We start from the raw sequence: 23,235 nt of genomic DNA, 5'->3' as shown, positions 1-23,235 counted from the left end.
CTAATTCTGTATAGATTTACATTTACATTAGGGCATTTACCCGTCGCTCTTATTCAGAGCAACATACAAGGCAATTCCTATTACAAAGGTAGTATTGTTAGAAGAAAGATGTATAATATTGATGTAGAAGTACTTCTCACTGTACTTAAGTACTAAAATACTGTATCTGTATCTACTGAAGTATTATTTTTACTTCACTACTGTACTTAAGTACTAAAATACTGTATCTGTATCTACTGAAGTATTATTTTTACTTCACTACTGTAATTAAGTACTAAAATACTGTATCTGTATCTACTGGAGTATTATTTTTACTTCACTACTGTAATTAAGTACTAAAATACTGTATCTGTATCTACTGGAGTATTATTTTTACTACACTACTGTACTTAAGTACTAAAATACTGTATCTGTATCTACTGAAGTATTATTTTTACTTCACTACTGTAATTAAGTACTAAAATACTGTATCTGTATCTACTGGAGTATTATGTTTACTTCACTACTGTACTTAAGTACTAAAATACTGTATCTGTATCTACTGGAGTATTATTTTTACTTCACTACTGTACTTAAGTACTAAAATACTGTATCTGTATCTACTGAAGTATTATTTTTACTTCACTACTGTAATTAAGTACTAAAATACTGTATCTGTATCTACTGGAGTATTATTTTTACTTCTCTACTGTACTTAAGTACTAAAATACTGTATCTGTATCTACTGGAGTATTATTTTTTACTTCACTACTGTACTTAAGTACTAAAGTACTGTATCTGTATCTACTGGAGTATTATTTTTACTTTAGTACTGTACTTAAGTACTAAAATGCTGTATCTGTATCTACTGGAGTATTATTTTTACTTTAGTACTGTACTTAAGTACTAAAATACTGTATCTGTATCTACTGGAGTATTATTTTACTTCTCTACTGTACTTAAGTACTAAAATACTGTAACTGTATCTACTGGAGTATTATTTTACTTCTCTACTGTACTTAAGTACTAAAATACTGTATCTGTACCTACTGCAGTATTATTTATACTACACTACTGTACTTAAGTACTAAAATACTGTATCTGTATCTACTGGAGTATTATTTTTACTTCACTACTGTACTTAAGTACTAAAATACTGTATCTGTATCTACTGGAGTATTATTTTCTATACAAATAAATTCTACTGTTTCTTAAAACTACAACATCATCTCTCACTGGTGAGAATCTGTGATTAATTGTGGAAAACACTCAATAATAATCTGTCCTTCTTTCACAGTATTTAACTTCCTGTGACTCGTTTACCGCTTTATTTCTTAGCTTTCAGTCTCAAACTCACATCCTGAAGCATAATTCAGTGTATATCTCTGAGTTTCTCTGCGGCTGTGTATACAAGAGGTCAGAGCGTGATATCAATGCATGGGTTTACAGACAATGTTTTAAATCAGAGGTCACTAATAGGCGGACCGTGGTCCGGGTCTGGACCCAAACCGATGAACTACTGAGAAGGATTTCATTGTATATGTGCTTTGCGGCGCAGTAAACTCACAGACCAATCATGTGTGGCATAAGATCACCAAACGCTCTCCTCTGCCAATCAGATCTGTGCAGACGCGGTAAAGAAAAAATAAATAAATAAAACATCGCTCCTCACGAACCCGGGATCGACCCCGTGTTGTCAGGGTCGCGGTCCCGCTATTGAAACACCACGCAGCGACACAAATGAATCCATGGAGGCAGACGAGAGAAGCGCGTTTTGTTTTTTCAGGAAATATTTCAACTTTAAATGTCTAGCGATACATTGTTGCTGTTAAAAATACATTTTCCAATAAAGGGAGTATTGGCAAAACTGGTTATAATGTTTATGTTAAGGCGGCGGGAGGTGGTGTCTGCAGCTGCTGAAAGTAACTAATAAAGTAACTTGTAAAGTAACTTAGTTATTTTTAAAATCAAGTAATCCATAAAGTAACTAAGTTACTTTTTAAGGAGTAATCAGTAATCGGATTACTTTTATAAAGTAACTATACCCTCACTGAACTGGACCATACTGAATTCTAATTAAATACCCCTGTTTTAAATCATTGATCACTGATTTGTGGAAAGATTCACTCAATGTGTCGACTCTAAACTCAAACTTCTTTTTTACTATTTACAATGATATGGGGTCTACCATCTCATCTACAAACTTGTTTCTGGTTGCATTTAAATATGAAATAAAGGTAAAAATAAAAGTAAACATAGTTTTGAAACATTTTTTTGTCATATGTAGTTCCATTTTTTAGTAGGAGAAAAACACAATATCACCATATCACCTAGCTCCAGTTCCTACAAAAAGAAACAGGAATCTACAGAACCCTGAGGGTCTCCACTGGTTTCCATATATGTAAAATTTGGATTAGACAGATAACAGCACATACTCTAATAAAACTTATGAAGTTATAAAGAAAATGTTCTTCTTCAGGCAGTTAAAGAACCATCCAGGAACACCTGAAAAACCCAGCTACCCAACAAACACTCAGGACAAAGCAGGACAAAGACCTGCTCCTGCCAATAATAAGAGACACAGGTGGTTTTAATACTGAACAAGAGGAAAAACCGGTAAGAAATGAACCCCAGAGAACAAACAAACCATTCTAATTCCTTATTCTGGTAAAGTTCACTCTCTATTTAAGCTCATTCAGGTGGAATACACACACACACACGCTGCCTCACACACTCACCCAGGCTGAAGATTAAACACGCTGAAACCTGCAGAGAAGCCCTCGGGACATTTCCACAGAGACGTCCTGCAGAACTAAAGCCTTCCTCTAACTGCCTGCCTAACCATTATTATACCATTATAGAGACACAGCCTGCGTACTATACACACCTATAATACCACTTTATACAGTTCATACATTTTTTACTGTGTGATCACTTTTTAGAATTTAAATAAATATATACATACAGTGCTGGAAAAAAATAAGAGAGCACTTAAAAATGAAGAGTTTCTTTGATTTTACCAAATTGAAAACTTCTGGAATATAATCAAGAGGAAGATGGATGATCACAAGCCATCAAACCACCAAACTGAACAGCTTGAATTTTTGCACCAGGAGTAAAGCAGCATAAAGTTATCCAAAAGCAGTGTGTAAGACTGGTGGAGGAGAACATGATGCCAAGATGCATAAAAAATTGGTTATTCCACCAAATATTGATTTCTGAACTCTTAAAACTTTATGAATATGAACTTGTTTTCTTTGCATTATTTGAGGTCTGAAAGCTCTGCATCTTTTTTTCTTATTTCAGTCATTTCTCATTTTCTGTAAATAAATGCTCCAAATAACAATATTTTTATTTAGAATTTAGGAGAAATATTTTCTGTAGTTTCTAGAATAAAACAACAGTTTTCATTTTACTCAAATATATACATATAAATAGCAAAATCAGAGAAACTGATTCAGAAACTGGAGTGCTCTCTTCATTTTTTTGCAGAGCTGAAAGTTAACATTATTCAAACAGCATTTCTGAGGTGCTCCACTAATTTCAAGCCAGAACAAAATCCAGGACTAGAAACTAGATTTAAGATCCAGATTTAAAGGAGTTGTAAAAATGGGGCTGAAGTTCAGCACAGTTATTCAACTGATACAAGACTCAAATCAGTCACATAACAGGTATTGATGGCAATTTGTCCTCTTTTGAACTCTGGTATGTCACCCATAATGTTGTGTGCATTGTAATATTTAGAGCAGAACTGTGCTCTTACCCAGCTAACTGAACCTTTACACTCTGCTCTTACTGGTGCAATGTGCAATTAATGAAGATTGGACACCAGGCTGCTCCAATTTAGCCATGAATCCTCCCACACTAAAATGATGACAGGTGTTTCAGTTTCATTGTCCAACCCCTGTACATGCAAGTGATGGAAAAATATGAGAATGCTGTTTTCTGTCTGTATGTCACATAAAATAAGACACTACTATCCTAATATATAATGTATATTAAAATGAATCCAATTAACTAAAATATATGTTCCTAAACATGATAAAAAATGTATTAAATCTTAGAATTAGTAAAAAATAAGCTTGTTTTACATTGCCTCATTTGTTCTGTAGTGCTAACATGCCCTATTGTCGCAGTTGCTGATTTTTATTTATTTATTTTTTGTCCAGTGCAGTGGGTGGGGATGAGTTACTGTTTCATTGGCTGGTTTATAATCTTTCCTGATGGATAAGAGTGTTCTGCGCAGCAAAACATTTAAAATAAGAAACTGCATGTTGTTTATTGTAGTTGATACAGGGTTTGAAAGGGTTAAGTTGTCTAGGAGGAATGTAATTTTGTACTCAGATGTAATGACAATTAAAGCTTCCTGACTTGACTCTTGACTAAAATATAAGGCACACCCTTATATTTGCTCAACCCATTTCATTGAAACGACTCGGACCACTGCAGTCAGCGTAACTCAACTAAACCAATTTACCTTTACTCAAAATAAGCCAAAAAGTTGATCTTAGTATCAAAAAGTTGATATTTTCAAAGACTTAGGTGGCAAACAAGTGCACATCAATTTCTCATCCCAAATCAGAGATATGATAAGCAGCACAGCACTCACCTGTGGTCCGGGCATGCTGCTCCTCAGCCTCTGTGAAAAGAGAAAGAGAGAGAGAGAGAAAGAGAGAGAGAGAGAGAGGAATGGAGTGAGAAGGTTGAGGATGGTGGAGGAGGTCAGGGTGGTTTTCTTTTGTTAAGAGTGGTCCCTTTTCCATGCAAATTAGCGTAACGAACAGAGTGTGTCTGGCATTTTCCACAAGCTCTCAGAGCTGCTTTATACATTCAAATGAGTCTTTTCTCATCAGAACCGCAGAACCAGAGTCTGCTCACCAAGGCCAAAGCAAACGCTGCCTAATCAAATATTATTTATATAAACACTCGCATGGAGAACAGCCTCTTAACCCTCAGGAGAAAACCAGCTCAGCTTTCAGCCACAACAACAACAAAAAAAAAATTCAGATCAATTTGTGATCAAAGTGTAAAACTCATATATAATATAGATGTATTACACACAGAATGATCTATTTTAAGCATTTATTTCTTCTATTGTTGATAATTATGGCTCACAGCCAATGAAAATGAAGATGTGGCTTTCATTTTCCAGCAGGACTTGGCAAAATGCCCACACTGGCAAAAGTAGCAATTGGTCTTATTTAATATATAATATACTAATTTCCTCCCATACTGATTTTTGGGTTTTCATTGGTTGTAAGCCATAATAATCAACAATAAAAGAAACAAACATTTTTAATAGATCACTCTGTGTTTAATGCATCTATATAATATATAATATATGTCACTTCTGAATGTTGTCAGGGTTTTAATCAGTCAGTTGCGCACCTGTATTTCCTGCCACCAAGATAGAAACACTCCAAAAATTTACCTGAACACATCTCACTTCCAGACCACCACACCCATCAGTGTAGATTTATTCCTAAACCCTGACGCTATTTTAACAGTGCATGGGCAAGGCGTGAAAATAGGCTGTTGATGGGGCGTAAGATATCAAAGAGCAGAGCAATATGCCTTGCACAGGGTCTACGTTAGGGCCCAAATTCTCTTTAATTCCTTATTGTGACAGACCCAACCTTAAATATAAAGAAATACAGCTTTTGAAAAAAATAAGAAATCACTTAAAAATGATTTTACCAAATTCAAAAACCTCTGGAATATAATCAAGAGGAAGATGGATGATCACAAGCCATCAAACCACCAAACTGAACTGCTTGAATTTCTGCACCAGGAGTAAAGCAGCATAAAGTTATCCAAAAGCACTGTGTAAGACTGGTGGAGGAGAACATGATGCCAAGATGCACGAAAACTGTGATTAAAAACCACCAGGTTTATTCCACCAAATATTGATTTCTGAACTCTTAAAACTTTATGAATATGAACTTGTTTTCTTTGCATTATTTAAGGTCTGCAAATAAATGCTCTTAAATTACAATATTTTTATTTGGAATTCAGGAGAAATGTTGTCTGTAGTTTATAGAATAAAACAACAATGTTCATTTTACTCAAACATAAACCTATTAATATCAAAATCAGAGAAACTAATTCATAAAAAGGTGAACATGAATATATCTGTGAACTCTTAGACGTCAGTAGGATGATGTGAGGAGATTTATTGTTAGGGTTGATTTTAAACAGGTAAGTTTATCTGTCTCGTTCTGATCTCTATCAGCTCTTCACCTCCTCTCTCCTCTCAGAGACCCGATCTCTCAGACAGCGTTAATAAGACCAAGGTTAACACACCTGACCTTCAGCCCTCAGGGGTCACAGAAGGGGGGCGTTAAGGCACTGGAGTGATTGGTCCGGGGGTCAGCGGCGGCCCCTGATGTCGGGGCTTTATCACATGGTGGCTGTGTAAAGTGTAAGCCCTCAATAAACACCACATTCCACAGCCATCTGGACCTGCCTACCCACCAGCCACTCGGCTGCAGGTTTACACTGTATAGTAGGGGTCTCAAACCTGCAGCCTGCAGAATGAAATTTCGTGGCCTGCTACTAGTGCTGGGTAGAATGGCCAAAAAAATGCATTTCACTGTATTTTTCAAGATTCTGACTGTTTCATGGTATACACTTGTGGTAGTGTGGGTGGTGTGGTCAGGAGGTACCGCTGTCGAATAGCGACGTAAAGGCAAAGGAGGCGCTTTGGGCAGTTGTAAACTGTTCAGCTGACTTACGTTTATTGACAAAAAAAAAAAAAAAACAATACAATACACTATATACACTTATTTTTAGGAGTAGGCAGAGATAAGTGGATAATGCTACCACTAGTTAAGACTTAAGGGTAAGAACGCTAACCCAGTCCTTAATAGAGTTCTTAAGCTTTTTAGCTCCAGCAAACATGTCCGTCTCAGAGAACTCAATCTACCTCTCCTCCCGTGATGCTCACCCTATACCCCTTAAATACCCCCCGGGCTAAACCAAAAGAGTACATGGGTGAAACAGCTACCAACAATTACACATATAACAAATATACACATAACCGGTTATCTTCACTCATACGACATACTAGGACTTATAGGACAGGTAAGTATAATACACACACACATATACATACACATTTAATTAACGATTTGGCTTTTTCCCCCACAGGTAATCTGGAACCCCCCCGGCACCAAAGGTTTCTTCCCACCCCATTAAGGGTATAAAAGCTGGGTGACCCGCGCGCTGCCACTCCATAAGGAAGCCAGTAAGTAGCAGGGGTAACCTGCCTAATTAAATATTAAAAATTGTCTTTCAGGATAGTTGGTGATTGGTGTGGGGACCCACCATATCACAACACTGTATTTTTATTATTATGGTTTATAGGGGTGAGCAATGTTATATCGTATACAATATATCGTGACACAGAAATATGGTGATATTAAAAATCCATATCGTTATAATAGAGATGTTCTGTCTTAAAAGTAGTCTATTATTTACTGTGAAGCTTTAGGTGTATTTATTGTATAATTGTTTTAGTTTGCAGTTTATACGCATGCACTAAATATTCTGCAATATTTTTTGCTGCATTATATTATTTTATGCTATATTATTTATTTTGCCACATTATGATTATACTGTTATACTATTATACTATATTCCTGAAATTAATTAATTATTTTTCTGTTTTTCTATATCGCCAAGTATATAGTTATCGCAAAAATACCCTGAAATATCATGATATTATTTTAGAGCCATATCGCCCACCCCTAATGGTTTATTATTATTTTTTGCATAACTGGGCTTTAATCAGTGTTGGGCACGTTACTTTGAAAAAGTAATTAGTTATAGTTACTAGTTACTTCTCCAAAAAAGTAACTGAGTTACTAACTCCACTACTCCACTATAAAAGTAACTAGTTACCAGTAAAAGTAACTTTTGTGTTACTCGCCCTCCCATAACCAACACCCCCCCACCCCCCACCTTCTCAGAGTGTGTTTCATAAGCCAGATGTATAGAGTGCACGACAGCAAAGACAACAATCATTGCTTAGGTGCATACATCCTCCCCTCCCTTGTGACTCACACACACAACGCACGCACACACGCACACACACACACACACTTGCGCCTTTGTCTGTATGCGCGAAGTTTTTAAAAAGTTCATTGAGCGACTAAAGTAACGTGCAGTAACGGGGTGTTGGAAATGGTAACGGCGTTATAGTTACAGTCAGAGTAATTAGTTAGATTACTACTTACTGAAAAAAGTAACTTTCAACGTCCTTATTATTATTCCTATCACTGGTTTTAATATAGGTTTGAGAGTTACTGTACTGTGAGGAGTACATATAGTATTAAACACTAAGGCTTTAAATTAAGGCTTTAATTAGTATTGGGTAGGCCTGTCACAATAATCGCAATATCGATTTATCGTACAATAAATGAACATGACCTCAATCATTATTTGTATGTTTGTTCACATATTTAACAGTAAACAGTATTTTTGCCAGTATTTTATGCTTTAATAACTCCATAGACACAGTGTGGACCAAAGTAGGTGAAGAAATAAGTATATAATTCGCAAACTAATTATAGTAAATGATTAATTAACTCAAAATATGTCTTTGAATGTTGTCTTTAAAAAGTGTAGAATTGCTTTTTATGCTATTCCGTTATCATTATGTCAGTGACATTTATTAGTCTTAACATTACAAAAATATCATGTATCGCAATAATTTCTGGGACGATATATCATCCACAAAAAATCCTTATCGTGACAGGCCTGGTATTGGGTTTACTTTGTCCCACAAAATATTTATATACACAATATATGAAGAAATCAGACTTTATTATCAGAAAAATAGCTCAAGAATGTAAACAATAGTGCTTATAAAATAGATACACTAACACATTTAACACAGCTCCCTTTACAAAAATAAATAGTTTTATAAATAGTTCAATAAACACTATAATAAACAAACCTAAAATACTCAATGTTTAAGCATTTAAAGAGATATTTCTCAAAAGCTCTATTGCACAAGTTAGATACACGTTTATCATATATCATATTTACTATATGTTATTTCTAAAGCCATTAGAGGCATTACAGTATTTAAATTAGCTACAATTCCCTTCTTTCTCCAGTTAACAAATACATTTAAATCATCCTTTAATCTACAGTATTAATATATTTAAAAGAGTTTGGTGTCAGAAATCATTTAATTCTATTAGCCAATTGGATGCTGCTATCTTATCGTGACATCATAATAAGCTAAGAAACCTGCATAGAACCACCCTGGCACCACCCCTCACCCGTCAACCCCATTCAACGCCATTCAGTACACAGCAGGATTAGTCAGTAGACTTCGTCTGAGGGAGGGATCTGTGACTACTGTCCATGATAACCCCAACCAATGCCATTTCAGTCAGTCTGGTTGAAAACCTCAGACAGAACACAGCAGAATTAGCCAGTAGAGTTTGTCTGAGGGAGGGATCTGTAACTATTGTCTGTAGCAGGTCAGTAGATGAGGGTGATGGGAGAGTTTCGTGCTTCTATCACAGTTCTATCACTAGCTTGTTCGTGTTTTGCATTTAGCACAAGCTAACACTAATAGTGGTAAATGTTCAGCATAAGTATGGGGCGTGGCCAGCAACAGCTTATTTGCATTTAAAAGCGCAGCCTACACTGTGGAATTCAGCTATTGTGTGCAAAATAATATGGTACACCCCTACTGTACAGCACTTTTACAGCAAAAATGCTGTAAATCATCCTTTAATCTAAAGTATTAATATATTTAAAAGAGTTTGGTGTCAGAAACCATTTAATTCTATTAGCCAATTGGATGCTCCCATCTTATTGTGACATCATAATAAGCTAAGAAACCTGCATAGAACCACCCTGGCACCACCCTTCACCGGTCAACCCCATTCAACGCCATTACAGTACACAGCAGGATTCGTCAGTAGACTTCGTCTGAGAGAGGGATCTGTAACTACTGTCCATGATAACCCCAACAAATGCCATTTCGGTCAGTCTGGTTGAAAACCTCAGACAGAACACAGCAGGATTAGCCAGCAGACTTTGTCTGAGGGAGGGATCTCTACCTACTGTCTGTGGCAAGTCAGCAAGTCTGTGTCTAATATTATACCTGTGTTCCAAACTATAGACTGCATTCTAGACTGGCTGCATTTCTCAGCTGCTATGATATTAAAGCTGTTTAAAACTAAAGAATCCTTCATGTACAGCACAGAAATGCAGCCAATGTTCAGAGTGTTTTGAAGGACGCAACTGATGTATCCTTCCTTCACAGCCAAAAGTGGCGGGAAATAAAGACTCTACTTTAGAGTTAATTTTTAAATGTTTTACAATTATTTATAAAGGACTTCTATAAAGGACTCCTCATAGGACAATCTTACTGAGGACCCAGCCTATCTCGGCTGCAATCCACACTTTGAAATACAGCTATTGTGTGCAAAATAATATGGCAAAAGAGGACTTGAGGCCTGTAAGTCTGAGGTTTAGGTTCTTCCAGCCATTCCAAAATAATTTAATGAGTTTAAATGAATCCATGTTGTGGTTAAACCTTATAAAGACTCTTATAAAAAACTCTGCAATTACTTTATAGTCTGTTTAAAGAATGAAAATGAGATCTGGATTATGCCTGTCATTACAGACGATGATGAACAGAGCCTCTGGCGACGGCTTAGACAAGACACTGCTCGCTAGATTACCATGACTTTATAAAAATCTCGGTCATTACTGGCATGTCTGTCATTTCACCTTAAGTATAATAACAAAGAGCTACTGGAGTGTAGATAATAAAACTGTAATAACTGATAGTAGGGGTCAAAATAATGTGATATTGTGATATTTTCTTGTTCTACAACTAGATTATTTAAAGCCTCAATGATTTAGCATATTATGACAATATTAATGGTTAGTCAGACTTTTATGTTGAAATCAGTTTAAAGACAGGAAGTTGCAGCAAGCAAGTTTGTAACTCCCTCTCAAATTTGATAAAAAAATAACCTTCTTAATGACCTCAGAAAAGAATGAATATTAAGTTATTTCTACAAATAGATACAGATATTTCTTGATCCCTTATCTTGTTAATTGTACTATGCCCAATTGTACTATGAAAAATGAAGATGCATTACTTTAATGGGGCAAATAATAAAAACAATTGTTATAAACAGTTGTTATAAAAACCTGTTGTACAGTGTGTTTCTTTAAATCTTTTTTTTTATGCCGTGTATTAACACCTACAGAAATTAATACTACAATAAATAAAATATTTGTATTTGAATTTTAAAATTATTACTATTACTATTAATAAAAGAATAAAAGCCACGGGAAAATGTGGGGCTAAAATACACTGACACACTGAGTAAAATCTAATTGAATAAAGGGTTTGCAAAGTAACATTTACTGAAATATATGTAGTTAAATACACAGAGAATTTTGAGTAAATTGCTTTTTTTTACGTGAAAAAACTTCCCTATGTTTTTTTTTTTCAAGTAAATCCTACTCCACATTTTTTTTCAGTGTAGTAATACTAATAAGTATAAGTAAATACTAATAAATAGACAAATATCATAAATATTAAAAATAAATTTTATTTTTTACTTTTTTATTGTTATTAAGCACAATTTTATATGAATATTCCCAGCCAATATAAGTATTACAAAAAAAAATCCTCACAAAAGAGCAGATTAATTCAAATTATGATTAAAAAACAAATGGACAGTCATACTTAATTTCTCCTCAAACTGTCCTGAATTTGAGCAAATACGAATCATATAAAACAGGAAATGAGAAATCAGCTGTTATAATCCTCTGTTGTGTTCAGAACCGTTTATTCAAATGTTCACAGAGTGATTGGTCAGAAGAATGATCAGTTTGGCCAATGGGTGCACAATGCCGCTTTACTATGTCATAATTAATTTGCATAAAGCTGAGAATCCCGTTTGTCTCTATGTCGCTTTGTTGCGGCTAAAAATCACATTTTCTCATAGGAAATCATAGGAAATTTCCCATAGGAAGTCTGTCTTCTGCCAGTGTAAACGCAGGGTTAAGTGGTTGCTATGGTGTGGAAGTTGGTTGCTGTGGTGTTCTGTCCATATTCATCTTCATTACTAATGTTCATCATTAATAAACCTTAATGAAAACTGAAAATCAAAATACACTGATAGAGAAAGTGAATTATAATCTGGTTCAGTCTGCGCACATTTAGAAAAATAAAGAAAAATCAGATTTAGCTTGTTTATGCTGTGAATAAAATAATTACTGAGTGTAAATCCAGGTCAGAATTTCAGGAAATCCTTTAATTGCTTTAATCGGATCTAAGAAATCAAAGAGTACACTGTTTATGTGAAGCAGGCCTGGTGCCCTGAGAGGATTTTGAGATTGTACACCTGAACTTTTACTCCTATTTTGTGCAGAAACACAATAAATTTCTCACATTTGGAAACAAGGTTTTTAAAGCTCTCAATACCTCATTTTAAAAGTCATGGCCCTCTAAACCCTACCAATAAATTTGGAGCTACTTTGAGTTTGTTAATGGTGTACAAATAACAATTTCTTTGCCTGGGCAAATTATTGCTATGCCCCTATTGCTAGTAGTGTAGTTAAGAGCATTGTAGCCTGTTGAGAGCATTGTCTAAAAGTGCTGTATTTCGGATTGCTGGGGATTTTTGACAAAAGTTTGTACCCTTTATCATGTTTCAATACAACCCAAGTCCATCTCACACCAGATTTCTTCTTTAAATCATGTACATGTTGATTTAAATACTTAATTTAATACAAGATTGAGAGAGCACTTCAGTTTCTGAATCAGTTTCTCTGATTTTACTATTTATAAGTTTATGTTTAAGTAAAAATGAACATTGTTGTTTTATTCTATAAACTACTGTAACAAAAAATAACAAAAAAAGATGCAGAGCTTTCAGACCCCAAATAATGCAAAGAAAACAAGTTCATATTTTTAAGAGTTTTAAAAGTTCTGAAATATACAATATTTGGTGGAATAACCTTGTTTTTTAATCACATTTTTTTCATGCATCTTGGCATCATGTTCTCCTCCACCAGTCTTACACACTGCTTTTGGATAACCTTATGTTGCTTTACTCCTGGTGCAAAAATTCAAGCAGTTCAGTTTGGTGGTTTGATGGCTTGTGATCATCCATCTTCCTCTTGATTATATTCCAGAGGTTTTTAATTTGGTAAAATCAAAGAAACTCATCATTTTTAAGTTGTCTCTTATTAGTTTTTTCAGAGCTTTATATAAATATGTATAAATTCACCATAGGTTAGCTATAGTTGTTTGTAAAACAGACTGTTCTGTTTGTACTGAGTGTTTAAAGTTGATATAATATATTATTAAAGTTATTTTATCTTTAAGAACATTGTAAATGTGTGTGTGGACTGACCTGCAGCAGTGTGAGGAGGGTCCAGCAGATCAGATAAGCCGCCAGGCTGAACTTGGACACTATGTAAAGCTCGGGGGAGCGGTGCACGCGCTGCAGCTGCTCTTCATCCCCACTGTCCTCCTCCTCCTCTTCCTCAGCGTCCTTCCTCTTCTCCATCTCCTTCCACACACTCCTCTCCTCCTGCAGAACCTCACACCTGCAGCACGCTCACAGCCCGGCTCGCGCTGCGGACCCGCGCCTCGCGCTGCACGGAAACTTCGGGCTCCTCGGGGGAGCGCGCGCTGTCTCCGCCCTCCGGTTGCCAGGTGCGCGTGCAGCCTCGCTGCTAAATGCGCGTCAGCTGTGAGGATCCAATCACCACCACGCATTCAGCACGCGCAGCCAAACGACTCTTTAGAACAGCGCTTTTTAATGGGGAATCGATTCACTGATTCACGAGCCGCTTCAGCTTTACTGAGGCTGTGTCCCAATTGCGTACCACGCACTACACACTCTAAAGTATACACAATATTCTAATATTATTAGTGTGAGTTTGGGAGGTAAGTACACTAAATATTTACATAGGCTGTGTCCCAATTGCATAGTACACACTATACACTTTAAACTATATACCATATTTTAATATTATTAAAGCAGGTTTGGCAGGCTAGTACACTAAATATTTACATAGGCTGTGTCCCAAATTCACAGTACACACTATACACTTTAAACTATATACCATATTCTAATATTAATAATGCAGCAGGTTTGGCAGGCTAGTACACTAAATATGAGCATGGGCTGTGTCCCAATTGCATAGTACACACTAATTTTAAACTATATACCATATTTTAATATTAATAATGCAGGTTTGGCAGGCTAGAACACTAAATATTTACATAGAATGTGTTCCATTTGCATAGAATACACTAACATTAAACTATATACCATATTCTAATAATAATAATAATGCAGGTTTGGCAGGCTAGTACACTAAATATTAGCATAGGCTGTGTCCCAATTGCATAGTACACACTAACATTAAACTATATACCATATTCTAATAATAATAATAATGCAGGTTTGGCAGGCTAGTACACTAAATATGAGCATGGACTGTGTCCCAATTGCATAGTACACACTATACACTTTAAACTATATACCATATTCTAATATTAATAATGCAGGTTTGGCAGGCTAGTACACTAAATATGAGCATGGACTGTGTCCCAATTGCATAGTACACACTATACACTTTAAACTATATACCATATTCTAATATTAATAATGCAGGTTTGGCAGGCTAGTCCACTAAATATGAGCATAGGCTGTGTCCCAATTGCTTACTATATATTAACATAAGTTATATAATATTAACTTTTTTTATATTAATATTATGATTCCCATTAATGCATGTTTTTGGCAGGTTAGTACACTAAATATTACAATAGGTTGTGTCCCAATTGCATACTTAACACTACTACTATAAGGTTTAAAATATAAAGTAATTTTAAAAGTGTGGGTTTTGCAAGTTAAGACACTAAATATTAGCATAGGCTGTGTCCCAAATGCGTACTAAACACTAATACTATGTACTAAATTTAATAGTGTGGGTTTGGGAGAATAGTACATTAAATATCAGCGTAGGATGTGTCCCAATTGTGTATATATACTGTATATTATTCTTAATATTGTGGGTTTGGCAAGTTAGTACACTAGATACAGTACACTTATTATTAGCGTGTGTCCCAATTGCATACTAAACACTAATAATATTAAGTATATACTGTATAATAATATTAATAGTGCAGGTCTGGCAGGTAAGTACACCTAATAACAGCAAAGGCCATGCCCAATTGCATAGTAAACACTAATACTATACACTAACCTTAATAGTGTGGGTTTGGCAGGACATTACACTAAATAACAGCATAGGCTGTGTCTCAATTGCAAACTGCACACTTTAAAGTATATACCATACTTTAATATTAATAGTGTGGGTTTGGCTGGTTAGTACACTAAATAACAGCAGAGGCTGTGTCTCAATTGTACACTAAACACTAATACTATAAGGTATATACGGTAAACTAATATAAATAGTGCGAGTTAGGGAGGTTAGTACACTAAATATCAGCATATACTACTATACATCTTGGAATATGGCCATTCCATTAATAGAATAAGCTGGTCTGTATTCAGTATATTCAGGTAGTCAGCTGACCTCATTCTTTCAGCACATACTGTTGCTGAACCTAAACCTGCAGACCAACTGCAGCATCAACGTCACATCACTTACTTACTTAAATCCAGGTGGAGACTTTTATTATGACACTTATTATAAAGAGTTACCTCATTTTGCACCCAGTAGAAAATCGTAAGTGGATCTACACACATACAGCTCTGGTAAAAATTAAGAAACTACTTCACTTTTTTGCTATTTATAGGTTTATGTTTGAGTAAAATGAACATTGTTGTTTTATTTTATAAACTACAGACAACATTTCTCCCATAATCCAAATACAAATATTAGAGTCATTTAGAGCGTTTATTTGCAGAAAATGAGAAATGGCTGAAATAACAAAAAAGTTAAAGTTCATATTCATAAAGTTTTAAGAGTTCAGAAATCAATATTTGGTGGAATAAACCTGGTTTTTAATCATCTTGGCACGTTCTCCTCCACCAGTCTTACACACTGATTTTGGATAACTCTTTGCCACTCCTGTTGATGGCTTGTGATCATCCATCTTCCTCCTGCTCTCTTATTCTTTTCCAGGGCTGTATTTAAACATTAGACAATTTAAACAATAGCACCTGTATTATTAAGGACACAATAAAGGAAACACAACGAGCTCATAAAAAGATGATTTTTATTTCCAGTGTCTTTTTTTTTTCTGTTTTGCATTTGGTTTTTGTGAAACAGGCGAGATGGATCCTGCTTCAAGAACATGTTCAGCATGGCGTCATGCACACTCTGTCCCAGCCTGTCTCTGCACTGGTCAATCACTTCAGCTTTGGACCGAAAAGGGATTAAACGAACAAGATGAACTAAAAACAAACTAAAAAAAAGGACAGAAAACAACTGAAAAAATATATTTACACTTAATTTATCGTTTCTGTAGGTTCAGGAAGTCTGTAAAGAGTGTAAAAACATGAAATACAAATCTGACCCACTGAACGTCGAGGGATTTACTGTAAGACTGGAAGGCTTGAGTAGTGATGGAAGCACGGTTTCTGGGTTGCATTGTCTTTTGTTTGTTTTTCGGTTTGTTTTATGTATAAAAATGGTATATTTTATAATAAAAAAATGTAATGGAGGCTCAATGATGAGATCCGGTCCTTCAGTCCTTTTTTTTCGAACATATTGACATATTTTTCCCCTCTTCCTCAATCCATTTCCAGTTTTCCAAGATCGGCTGAACGACGAGGCACTTCATATAAGCAAATACGGCTCCATATGTGAACAATGATGAAGATAAACGTCTCTAATCACAGCCATGCTGTACTCTCCAGTTACGCAGAATATGACGTTTTGACAGTTTTAATTTTTTTTTATTTTACTTTTAATCGTGGTACCGACATCTTCACGATCATGATTCTGTATAATAGAAATATAAACCGACTTCAGACTTTATTATTCTCGATTTGTACGATTTTTTAACGTTTTTTTTGTAAGGTCTGGCTGTTGGGACGCACTGCGAAAAAGAGATTCCCACAGCACACAGCGCAGAACAACGAGCCCGAGAACGGACTTCACTTCGGAATAACCGTAAAAAAAAAAAAAAAAAAAAACACATACAGAAACTTGAATAAAAACTAAAATATGTACATTTTTCGTATGTATTATTTTTCTCTTGTTTGACGAGCATCTACCTGTATGTTAGTACGACAGCACAGCAAGCATATAGTACATTCTTCATATAAGAGTAGCGGGAAGAAGAGTCTTTTCTTAGTTTCTTTGTTTTTTCCTCGTAAAAGTTAGTGTTCTTCAGTAAGTCCGTTATTCATCACGTCATTCGGAAGCTGCAGCCGAAGTCCGAGACAGGAGAGAGCTCCGCCCTCCCGCCAGTCGAGAGAAGTGAAGGTAAACATCATCAGATAATAAACACACACTGGAGTGCCTTCATATTACTGGGGTATCGATATCACTGTATCTGTATATTCCAGTACTGTCTGTTAAAAAAAAAAAAAAAAAACACTCTCACACAGACACACTCTCGATACACACACTCATCTCCATGTATAACTCCAGTTTTCAATTTTACTCTGTACGAGCCTATACACATATAAAGATATATACATATTTATATCATATATTTCCATTTATATATTTATACATGTATGTATATATTTATGTATATATATTTATATTTATACATTTATACTTTGTTTTAAAAAAGGGAGGGCGGGGGGGAGGGGGAAATGAATTAAAAGAAAAAAAGAATACCAAAAAAATATATAATAAAATAAAAGAAATATTGTGCAGTAACTGTAGCTCTAACATTCATTCAATTCTTAACTGTTTTTCTCATTCAATTAGGGGTGGGAAATATGGCAATATTTTCCGTAATAAATTGTAATAAATTAATTATTACTTTGATACACAATGTATACTGGCGCTGTTCAACATGTGAAAAACTTGTGCAGTATCTGCAAAACAGCAACTTTGCATGAAAAAGAGATTAAACCTTCTGAACTTTTTTAATGGAAGTCAATTAAAAAATTGAGTGAGTTAATTTTAGGTCATTTTAAACAATTTCTATTGGTCCATTCATTAAGAAATTCTGATACAGAGTAAGACACAGCTTGTTTGTTAAAAGTATGTTAAAAAAACTAAAAATCGATAGTTTTTCACTGGACAGCGACAATATTATTATTTTATTTTAGTATTTTTTAGTATTTCTTTTAGTATTTCTCAACCGCTCATTTTTTTTGCACATTTTATTGCTTCCCCTGCGTTAACACACCCACTTGTTAATGCTGCCTTCAAGTTCACTTTTTCTTCACGTTCACCTTTTACACTACAATATACTATATGTATAAATTACAATGTATATCATGAGTTTCTTACTTTTTTTTAAACAAAGAGCCAATTCTGTTTTTATTCTGTTAAATCTATTGGTAGAATTTATGTGTACTTATGTGTCTTTTATTTTTTTATTAACCCACTAAAAATAGACAACTGCAGTGTTTATGCTGTTATAAATAACTAAAATTCAACCATTTAAAGTAAAAATATATATAATTTATACAGTTTTTAGATTTGGTGTTGATGCCCTCAGGCAACAAAACACATTTGGAATTATTACACTGTCCTTTAATGTTTATTTATTTATTTATTTATTAACATTTGTCATATTTGGCTATTTTTTTGTCTTTTATTTACTAAAACAGTGATTTCTTTGTAATGTCTTGCCTCAGGGCAACAATATGCAGTTAGACCCAACATATATAAATACATGCTATAGAGTGTTAATAACTTAACAATAGTTGGGGCTCATAAAAAATGTAATCAATTCAATAATCATAACTCATAATCATAAGTTTATGATGCAGTTTGGGCAGCATGTCTCAATAATGGGCTGATAAGGAGCTAATTACCTGGATCAGGTGTTTGGGGAGCAAAGAATGCACTAAAAGGTGCAGAACTCTAGTTAAATAACTGTACCCAATTGCATATTTTATTTAAAAAGAGTATTATTAATCCTGTTTGAGAATCTGCCACTACTAGAGCATTGTGTATAGTCAGAATATCTTCTTTTAATATTGTGATATATCATTTTTTAACATATCACCCACCCCTACATCCATTACTCTTACACATGATCCATCCATTATATGTACACATACAAACTTTCACAACTGTACTTTCTCTACAGCAAGGGGTTCTGAACCCCAGTCCTGGGATATAGGGACATAGGACATAGAGCGGGACACAACCTAACCCAAACATGTTCAGAATTCACTTCTATATTATCTGAATCTCCACTTAGTGGCATATTAGAGCACAGTTTGGAAGCAGATGAGAGCTAGACAGGCTGAAGTACAGCCTTTTACACATGGTGGTGGTAGTTACATACACACTGTTACTGTAACTAATGGTGCATTTCTAAGTACAGAGACCAGTTGTGAAGGTAGCATTGAGTTGAAATCAATATTTATCAATAAATAATTAGAATTTTGGATGTTTTTTTCACACGTTTAACAGGAATGTACCATAGATTATATTAATAATAATAAAATCTAATTGAGTGTGACTGATATTGATACTGGTATTGGCTGTTCTTCTTTTTATTAATTACATTTAACTTGACACAAGAATTTGGATAACTGGCCTGCTTGGAAAGACTGCTTTGGGCTGAATTGTTTTTGAATAATATTAGTAGCTAGAAACATTAAAAGCTTTTAAACATGGTGGTGGTAGTATTATGCACACTGTTACTGTAACTAATGGTGCATTTCCAAGTAGAGACCTGTAGGGCACATAGCATGCAGTGGAAATCAATAAATTAACTGAATTACAATGAATTAATAAATAAATAATAATTGTTTAGATGTTTGTCCTCACAGGCTTAACAGATATTGTCTGTTTTTTCCTAAATCATTTTTTGCGGTGTAAAATAGCAGTCTCTTTTCACTTTCCATGTCACTTTTCCATGTTTAAAAAACTGGCCTGAATTAAACACTTTAGAACTGTATTGAATTAATTAATTAATTAATTACTGTCTGTATGGATTTAACAGACTGTTGCAGTGACTATTATAGCGCCCCCTCAAGTTTGGTACAGTAAATTGCGACGATGGGAAAGGCTATAAATGTTAGTAGCTGGAAATTTGTTTGAATTATTTGTATAAAACGATTTTTAATCTGTTTTTTGACATCCAATATGTTTTAGGTTGTGCCCCGCTCTAAGCTAACACTATCCTTTGTGATTTTCCTGCTTGGACACGCCCACTTCTCCTCAGGAAGGGGTTGATAATGAGCAAATTATCTGGATCGGGTGTTTTAGAGCAAGGAAAAATGCTAAAAACTTACAGAATTCCATTCATAAACCATTCCATTCACTCACATCCACTCACACACTGACAGGCAGATAGGTAACTGCTGTCGTTTCATAGACACTGGTAGAATCGGGAACGGACCACTTGAGCTCCGGAGAGTTTGTGCGGATGCGAGTCAGCGCCGGAGTTCAGGCTGGCTTTGCTCTTGCCCTGTGGTCCTCCCCCGTTCACCTGCTCTGTGCTGGACTGTGGACTCTGGGGACTCGGACTGGAAACCAGAAGAACCGAGCTAGAACCGTGATGACTTAACTCCTCTCCAGCCCCGGACCTGATGACCTCAGGACCTGATGACACCACAAGCCGCTCTGCTTCTTTGCTAGCCCTGCGGGAACCCCCAGCCTTCCAGCGCTCACCAGCTAACCAGTCTCGAAAAGAGACTTCCTGTGGTTTAAGCCGGTCGCTGACGGGCAGTTCCGCACCCTGGTCGCCCCCACCCTGCTCCCTCCAGTCATTAATAACCGCCAACTCTCCAAAATCCCTCTGCCCACCCATGGTGTGCCGTCGGCGGATGTTCTTCTTCTTGGACTCCTCCGGCGTGCGGTTCTTTCGATCCCCGATTCCGAACATGTCGTCGGCGGAAAGGCGTAGTCTGCACTTGAGCCTCTCTGTGATCTTGAGACGTCTGGGCGTCGTCTCAGTTCGATCTGATTCGCTGCGTGACGAGGACGAGCTCAGGCTTCCAGTAGAGCGACCTTTCTTCATGGCTTCCAAGACACGAGACAAACGGTTTGGTTCACTTCGGGTAACTCCTTGAGTGCTGGTTCCAGCACTGGTTCCAGCTCCAGCTCCGGCACCTTCCACGGACGACTCGCTGTCTGTCTTTTGCCTCAAGGACCGTCTCCTAGAGAGTGAGTCGCACTCAATCAGCCTATGAGATGGCAGCAGCCGGCGACAGTCTGGTTTCTCCCTGGCTGTAGAAGGGTCTGTTTTGCAAGGCGTGGTAAATAAGGCATGCGACAATTCCAAACCAGAAGGGGTCGCTCCATCTCGACTGGTGTAAACAGGGAAGTCGCTCTCGCTGTCGGTCTCCATCGGTCGCCCCTCGCTGATCAGCTCGCTTCGTTCGTCGTCGGCTTCGTCTCCAGCCCGGCTCTCGGTCATCGACTGCACTTCTGGACTGAGTGCGCTCGACTCTGCTCCCGTCAGGAAGGTGTTGGAGGACGTAGTGGAGTAATCCGACGTGATGGAGCTCACTTCTGCAGTGGCTGAAGCTCCTGTAGGCCCTGCTGGAGAAAGCTCCATAGCTGAGGGCGTTGCTGTACCCCATCTCCTAGGCCTGCTTCTGGGGACCGAGGCTCCAGAGCTCATGGTACCCAAGTCTGAGGTAGCCTCGTCGACCTGGGAGGGCGTGTCGGACAGGGAGCCTTTAGGAAGAGACACCGTTCGGCAGGTGAGGTTGGGCGAGGTGGAGGAGGAGTATTTCGAAGAGGTTGACAAAGACTTGTCTCTCATGAAGAAAGAGTTCCTGTACTCTTTTTGGCTCTTGGGTGTCGTCGTCGTCGCTGCTTCTTCGTTCCCACGGTGCTTTGCTCCAGCCGGTACGGGACTGCCGTCTCCTTCGGCAGCTTCCTGACCCTGGACAGGTAGCTCTTTCTTAGAAAAGACGGCATCCAGGTCATCGTCAGAGCTGCTAGGCTGCAGTTTTTCCTTGTGCTTCTTTCGTTTGCGATTGGCCGCAGCAAAGATGGAGGAGACCAGCTCTCGACTGCATGGATCCTTGCCCGACCCCAAGGAGCCCTGCTGAGAGGAAGAACAAGAGAGAGAAAGAGAGAAAGAGAAAGAAATGGGAGAAATGGAGAGAGAGAAATATAGAGAACAAAAATAAAAACCAGTTAATTCACAATACTGTTTCGCAGTACTGAGCGCTACACTATCAGTAAGAGCAGTAAACCGAAAGCCTAACCGCCGGCCAGGCAGGTGGAACTGCAGCCCCACGCCTGCTGCTCTGAAATCAGACAGAGTCAAGAAGAAAAAGAGCCTCAGAGATGGAGGCACAGCTCATAAAGCACACTGCCAACACCTCCACCACCAGCAGAAGCAAGAGCAGCAGCAAGGAGCAGGGGCAGAAGGAGCAAAGGGGTAAAGCTGGCGAGGCTGAAGATGATAGCGGTATACAGTAGATACAGTAGGCTGGTGCAGGGACGACAATGCATCACTTGCATGTTTTGCAAGCAGCTCAGAATAATAATACTGTCTACTAAAAAATAAATAATAATAAATGCACAGAATATTCTGCCCTTTGCGCTGATTTGATTGGTCAAAAAAAATGGTTCTCCAGTTTTTAGAATAGGGGACATTATAATGTCATTTAATGTTATTTATTGAGCATTCTTGAGTAAATAGGTATTTTTTAACACCTGCTTATGTATAACCGTCTCCTTGAAATCTAGGTTTTTACTTCTGATTCGTTGTTTGTCGTTTAGACACTATTAAATATAATTTATTATTGATAAAAAAATGTTAACCCTGTACTTCTTTTTGCGATCACAGTTGTACACTTGCAAGAACACTGTAACCAACTGTTAAGCATGGTGGTGGCAGCATGGCTTGAGACTGTACATTACACAAATTGGATAGAATAATGAAGAAGGAGGATCTCAAACCATCAGCTTAAGAGTTAACGCTTGGACTTACACCTCGCATGACTAGACTCCTAATTAATCATGGGTGTGTTTTGGACATAACATGAAATAAACCAATCTGTGTGTCAGTTGTCATTCCCTTTAAGAATCAGGTGAGCTCTGACTTTGGCGCGTTCGTTTCTTAACAGCGCGGCGCTTTGTGCGTACCAGCAGCTCATTTAAGGGAACAGT

At 36.8% G+C, this 23,235-nt stretch overlaps 2 protein-coding genes across 7 annotated transcripts in view; both read right to left on the bottom strand.

Annotated features, from left to right (window-relative positions):
• The window catches only part of LOC125802538 (uncharacterized), a 99,694-nt gene extending 85,973 nt beyond the window's left edge, over positions 1 to 13,721 (bottom strand). The window contains exons 1-2 of the mRNA XM_049480920.1: positions 13,386 to 13,721; positions 4,589 to 4,618 (exon numbers count right to left, since the gene is read on the bottom strand). Coding sequence (XP_049336877.1) covers positions 4,589 to 4,618; positions 13,386 to 13,541 — 186 coding nt within the window. The 5' untranslated portion in view covers positions 13,542 to 13,721. The remainder of the gene's footprint in view (positions 1 to 4,588; positions 4,619 to 13,385) is intronic.
• A 2,493-nt stretch (positions 13,722 to 16,214) lies between these two features.
• LOC103034540 (rho GTPase-activating protein 21) overlaps positions 16,215 to 23,235 on the bottom strand; it is a 197,964-nt gene continuing 190,943 nt past the window's right edge. For 4 of the 6 annotated variants that reach the window (XM_049480866.1, XM_049480865.1, XM_049480861.1 and 1 more), the window contains one exon: positions 16,215 to 22,162. In XM_049480866.1, coding sequence (XP_049336823.1) covers positions 20,474 to 22,162 — 1,689 coding nt within the window. In that variant the 3' untranslated portion in view covers positions 16,215 to 20,473. The remainder of the gene's footprint in view (positions 22,163 to 23,235) is intronic. The other 2 variants (XM_049480862.1, XM_049480867.1) reach the window with 1 other exon arrangement.

This window comes from Astyanax mexicanus, chromosome 6, assembly GCF_023375975.1.
Source record: "Astyanax mexicanus isolate ESR-SI-001 chromosome 6, AstMex3_surface, whole genome shotgun sequence".
Lineage (NCBI taxonomy): Eukaryota > Metazoa > Chordata > Actinopteri > Characiformes > Acestrorhamphidae > Astyanax > Astyanax mexicanus.
The sequence above is the reverse complement of the archived record's forward strand: the minus strand, read 5'-3'. Positions and strand labels throughout refer to the sequence as shown.